At 49.0% G+C, this 6,152-nt stretch overlaps 1 protein-coding gene across 1 annotated transcript; it reads left to right on the plus strand.

Annotated features, from left to right (window-relative positions):
• Window positions 1–2,720: 2,720 nt before the first annotated feature.
• On the plus strand, window positions 2,721–5,165 carry NENF (neudesin neurotrophic factor). Its single transcript, XM_006771277.2, has 3 exons — window positions 2,721–2,818; window positions 3,618–3,721; window positions 4,664–5,165. Exons 1-3 carry the CDS (start codon window positions 2,776–2,778, stop codon window positions 4,838–4,840), a joined length of 324 nt encoding a protein of 107 aa, XP_006771340.1. The 5' UTR covers window positions 2,721–2,775; the 3' UTR covers window positions 4,841–5,165.
• The last annotated feature ends 987 nt before the right edge of the window (window positions 5,166–6,152 follow it).

Genomic DNA, 6,152 nt, shown 5'->3' on the forward strand with positions numbered 1-6,152 from the left:
CCTCCCGGAGCCCGGGTGTGGAGCTGGGCGCCTGGCCTGCCCGGCCTCCTCGCTCCAGGACCCATGGCCGCCCAGGGATAAGGGGGAGTCCTCAGCAACCGAGGCGCCCGGCTTTCCCACCTCACTAACCGCGAACACCCCACCCACGCTGTCTGTCCTCTTTCTTCCCTCGAGCTGCCTCCTTGACACGCACTCTGGCTGGTGGTCTGTAAGGAGCCTCAGAATGTTGGGGGGCAGACACTTCTGCCTACTCTTTGGGGGGAGTGGCAGGGGAGGAGGGGACCTGAGCCTGCTCCTGGGTCCGGCGGGAACTGGGGCTCGCCCAGGGGAGATCCAGGCTTTCCCTGCACTTCGTTTCCGGCCCCTGTGCCCCAGGCCTCCTCTGCAGCTGACCCTCACCTGCTCCTGGCGCCTGTGCCCTTGAGGCTGAAAATCGCTGCTCTAGACCCCATGCCCTTTTCTCTTGTGCCAGGCGGTGGGTCCTTACCACATCGCTGTAACCCTACTCTGAGTACAGCCTTATGCAGAGTCCAGTCCTACTAGTGAATCTCCAGACTTGGGGGAGACCGGGAGGGGCCCCAGCGCAGAACCCAAGGAGAGAGTTCCGTGTGGGGGGTACGAGCAGCAGCACTACCAGGGGCTGCAGGATGGGGACGGAGGGAAAAAAAATCTTTGGTTTTTTAAGCTGATGTAATTGGTTCATACTTAACTGAGGGAAGCTGGAAACAGGGTAAGCAAAGAATATTTTGGGTAGGGGGCCTATTGGATGTTTGTAGGCAGAGGAAGGGAGGGGGGCGGTTGAAATTGGTCTATGTGCTCATGGGGGCTGGCTAGGCAAGTCTCACATCGGTAGGGCAGCCTGCAGGAAGGACGGCCGAAGCCTGGGCTGGAGCTGATGCCGCAGCCCACTGTGGGCTCTCTTCTTCCTTAGGAAAATCTCAACTCGATCCTTAAGGCCTTTCAACTGATGTAATCAGTGCCCCCAGATTATCCAGGACAATCTCCTTTACATTAAATCAACCAACTGTTGATGTTAATCACATCTACAAAATACCTTCACAGCAGCACCTCCCTAAGTGTTTGGTTGAATGACCATCGTAATGGCTAGAATAAGTTCCTACTCTGGCCTGGCTGGTGTTCCTCAGTGGTTGAACGTCCACCTGTGAACCAGGAGGTCACACTTGTTTTTCTGGTCAGGGCACATGTGGGGGTTGCTAGCTTGATCCCCAGAAGGGGGCGTGCAGGAGGCTGCCAATCAGTGATTCTCTCTCATCCTTGATGTTTATCCCTCTCTCTCTTCCTCTCTAAAAATCAATAAAATATATTTATGTACTTTATATATGTAGAGTTCCCACTCTATATAGATTTTTGGGGGGTGAGAATTAAATGAGATGGTGATGTGCGAAGTACTTTTCTCTGTCTGTTACCTATGGTCATGAAAATACTTGACCTCAAGCTCCATGAAGGCAAGAACCCCAGAGAACGCCAAGCAGCATGTTTTTGGACATTTTGAAATTCTCATACACCCAGCTGTGACTCCCACCCTCACCCTGGCCTGTGAGCCACCTGGCTGCTCTCCCTGTCCCTGGACGGGGCTCAAAGGAAAGACCAGGTCCTGGGTGTCCGAGAACTGCCAGTCCCCCCAACCTGACCCGACTTCATGAGACTAGAAAATCGCACCATCTGCTCTTGTCTTATCCTCCCTTGGGAGGAAATGAAGGTAGAACTGTATACCCAGGAATACAACAAAAAATAAAGTATAGAATTTCTCAGAACTGTGGGGAAACAGCATTACTTGTATTTTCCTAGCATGGTAAATTGTGTTTTGAAGGACAAACTGATAAAATATAAAAGGCGACTATGTTGTTCATATTCTTTGGCCCAAGAATTCCACATATTGAAACAGGCCTCAAGGAAATAATTCACCAAATTAGAAAGTAACTCGTAGAAAGATATTCATAATTCTGCTGTTGATAGTTCTAAGAAATTGGAAACCATCCAAATACCCAAAGTAGAAGAATAGCTAAACAAACAGGTACTAAGTATCACTAATACGAAATATAGCGGTTTAAGGGGCAGCCATTTTGGTTATTTCAATACATGCAAATGTTTATATGAAGTAACGTCACCTATAAGAACCAAAACATGCCCAGCCGTTGTGGCTCAGCATTGACCTATGAACCAAAAGGTCATGGTTTGATTCTCAGTCAGGGCACATGCCCAGGTTGTGGGCTTGATCCTCAGTGTGGGGCGTGCAGGAGGCAGCCGATCCATGATTCTCTCTGATCATTGATCTTTCTATCTTTCTTCCTCTCTGAAATCAATAAAATATATTTTTAAAAAGAAGCAATACATAAAATAGATAATTTACACCATGTCCACGTATGTACATTTTCATTTTCTTTCACGAAGATGAAAGAAAATTTGGAATGATTTAAATAATCATTTAATATTCTTTTGAATTTTTGTGTACATAGAGTTGCTTCAGTTCCTGATTAAAAATAAAAAAAAAATAAAAAAGAATGGTATAGCCATGGGCTTGTCGTGATATTTCTAACTCTTCCAAGTTCTTGGGAGTGGGCACGACCATGGTGCAGGCAGGGGCGAGCTTGCTGAGGACGCCTTACGGAAGCTGCTTTGCGACTCTCCCAGCTCCTCTCCTCTCTGCTCAGCCCAGGAGGGAAGAGATGTTACTAACTTGAGCTGGAAACGCTGGGCTCTTCGCCTCCTCCTCACAGCTTCTCTCCTGCTTTCTAGGAAGATCAGCCCATCTACATGGCGGTGAAGGGCGTGGTGTTTGATGTCACTTCTGGGAAGGGTAAGTGGCTTAGCTTTCTGAGTCCTTATTTCTGGAGAGCTTGGCAGAGTGGGCCCTGGAGGGGTGAGGAGAGGGAGGGAACTCGGGGCAAGTCCTTTGTCCCCAGATGGAGGGAACAGTCTTTGTCAGTGTTGGGCAGATTTTCCTAATAATGTCCATCTCCTGCTCAGAGCCTCCCTGGCTCCCATTCCTATGGAATCAGAGCCATATTTGATGATTTACCCTAGGTGAAGCAGTGAGAGGAAAAATGTTACAAAGAGTTGGGATCGTAGGACATTTTAATGCCATTTCATGGTTTCCCAACTGGTAACTACAAATGCTATGGAAGTAGTTTTGTCATGGTTCATTGTCCGATACCAAACAAAGGATGTTGAATGGAAATAAACTTAGATTCTACCAACTTTTAAAAAAATCCTCACCCAAGGATATTTTTCTTGTGGGATGACACTCTGACCACTGAGCAGCCAGCTGGGTGGTTCTCCCAACAATTTAAGAAAATTGAACGTTTTCCTTGCTTGGATTTTAAATTTATTTATTTTTTTTTTGGATTTTAAATATTTTTAAGAGATTATTTTTGTATCTCAGCCCTGCAATGTGCGACTCATTCCATATTCTGAATTACTCGAATCCAAACTGATGGCTGGGGGTTACTGCCTTCCCTCCCCTCGGGCCTGGAGCCTTTCTTAGGATCGGGTTGGATCTCAGACCGCCTGCCCTTCTGGCCACTGCCACGTGCAGCCTCCTGGCTGCCCTGCGTGCACATCCACACTCACATCCCGCTCCTTCCTCCCCACTTCAGAGTTTTATGGACGAGGAGCCCCCTACAATGCCTTGGCCGGGAAGGACTCCACCAGAGGAGTAGCCAAGATGTCCCTGGATCCTGCAGACCTCACCCATGACACTGTGAGCCAGATTCTGAGCCTTTGTCTAATGTTCCACCCCCTTGGCCATGGCCTGCTTTCCTTTCTTTCTTTTCTTTTTTTTTTTCTTTTTACAATAGCAAAGCTTCCTAACTAGGCTGCATTCCAGTCCACTTGGTGTGGCGGCCAACTGTTTTCTTGAAGTAGATATCCTACGGTGCCACTCCTGGTCAGAAACCTTCCCTGGCTCCCCAGGGTCAAGTCCAAACTCATGAACTCGTGATCACGTTCAGGAAGCGTCACAGTTTGGCTCCAGCTGGAGTTGGCAGCCCCAGCCCTGACAGTCTGCAATGCCACCCCCGCCTCTTACAGATCCGCTGTTAGTCTCTGTGACCCACTCCCCAGAACCACTTCCCAAACCACCCTCGGTAGCTCAGGGGATGAATGGGGGGGTGGGGAGGGGTGGGAGGGTTGAGGTTGAGAAGCTGAGTCTCCCCCATGCTCGCATTTCTGTGAAGGAGAAGGAAGCATGAACTAAAACCACCTCAGTGCCTGTGTAATCCCAACAGAAAGGCTGGCCTTCACCCAGCTGTGCTCTGATGAGCCAAACTCTTAAACTGCCACATTACAGAAACAAATTAAGAACTTAGGAGGGTGTATAAATCTATGATGGGAGGACATAGGGAGCCGTGGAATGAACCAGTGCACCCCCGTCCTGTCCCAGGCTGGGTGTCCTCTGGGGTCCTGAATTCCTACATCAGTTGAACAGCACAACACAATGAAGTCATTGTGCGCCACCCCATCACTCCCCACCCCACAGGGTTGTCTCTTACAAAGTCAGTGTCCATTATTTGGGTTGTTGAGGTGTTTTTTCTCTTGCACGAGGGGTGTGGGGAGAGGAGGGCAGGGCTGGCGAGAGGCCGTGCCAAGCATGATTCCCTCATTTCCACCCCCCACCCCCGTTTCTTGGGTTTTTCTCCTCAAGACGGGCCTCACGGCCGAGGAGCTGAAAGCCCTGGATGACGTCTTCACCAAAGTGTACAAAGCCAAATATCCCATCGTCGGCTACACGGCCCGAAGAATCCTCAACGAGGACGGCAGCCCCAACCTGGACTTCAAGCCCGAAGACCAGCCCCATTTTGACATAAAGGACGAGCTCTGATGTTCTGTCTGTAGGAGCAGGTTCTTGGGAGGGTGGGGCAGAGAGACACTTGGCTCTCTGGTCCCCTGGGTCTGAATAAAGCAGACGTCTGACCGGGCCGCCGGACGCCTTTACTGTCCTGGGTCACGTGCTCTGTGCACCTGGGTCTCCTGCCCACACGCCAGCCCGGGTGGTAGTAGCAGCCTCGTCAGGGTCCCTCTGGGTGGCTGAATTAACCAGTGACTTTCATTTCTTCTTTGTTGTTTTTCTGTACTTGCCACATTTCTTACTGTGACCATGTTTGCTTTAGAATAAGCACAGAAATAAACTTATTTTCATAAAAGAATTCTTCCACATATGCCCTCTCCTTGGAGCCTCATCAGCACCACTTGTAATGAATGGGGAGCCTCCTGCTCTCTGTCTCCCCTGCCTGTGAGGGGGCCAGGCAGCAGAGGGCACCCACGAGCTGAGAGCTGAGGGTTAGGTGGACGGATGAAGAAAGGGAGAGGGAGGTAGTCAAGGGTCTGGTTTCCCTCCACGGCCAAGAGAGTGAACTGGCTTCAGCCCCCTCTGTAGTGGAGGGCTGGGGTCCAGTGTGGGCAGAGCCTGGCCTGGAGGTCATTCCAAGGACGGCGAAGGACATGCAACACACTAGACTCGGGTCTGATTTCACTCGGGCCCCTTTAGTGGACATTTGCTCGTGTCCAGAGGTATTTTTAAATTTGTGGTTGTCACAACGTCTCTGGTGCCCAGGATGTTGTTGAACATCCTACAATGCACAGGACAGTCCTCCATGATAAGCAGTTATCTGGTCCAAAATGTCAGATGTGCTGAGGTTGAGAATCCCTGTTATAGACTCATCCTGGAGATTTTACAGTAGAGATGAATTTCTTTGACACAGAAACTTAGTCTTTTTATTAAAATAAATAGCAGCTACCCCCAAAAGAGCATTTGTACATTAAGCAGCAGAATCTCCTAGGGTGACAGGTCAGAATGCTGATGCCAGGCCCCAGGTAGTTCTAGAACAGGGGTGGGCAACCTTTTTGTGAGTGCGTGCCAAAACCAGCAAAATCTCTGACTCAGAATTCTTCACCGTGCCAACCCTAATTTTTTGAGAACATGTTACGCCCACTTGATATCTCTTAAGGTGTACGTATGTGAAGAACCTTGAAGAAATAATATTCATTTGAGCGACAAAAACACAGTATATGATGAAAAATACATTTATTTTTTAACGTATACATGTACACTGATAGTCCGACAGAAAACTTTATGACTCCGTTTGATATTATCAGTGGGACTTTTGCTGCCAAGAGAAACATCGATTTTTGTT

The sequence above is a fragment of the Myotis davidii genome, unplaced genomic scaffold (genome assembly GCF_000327345.1).
Source record: "Myotis davidii unplaced genomic scaffold, ASM32734v1 scaffold1525, whole genome shotgun sequence".
NCBI lineage: Eukaryota > Metazoa > Chordata > Mammalia > Chiroptera > Vespertilionidae > Myotis > Myotis davidii.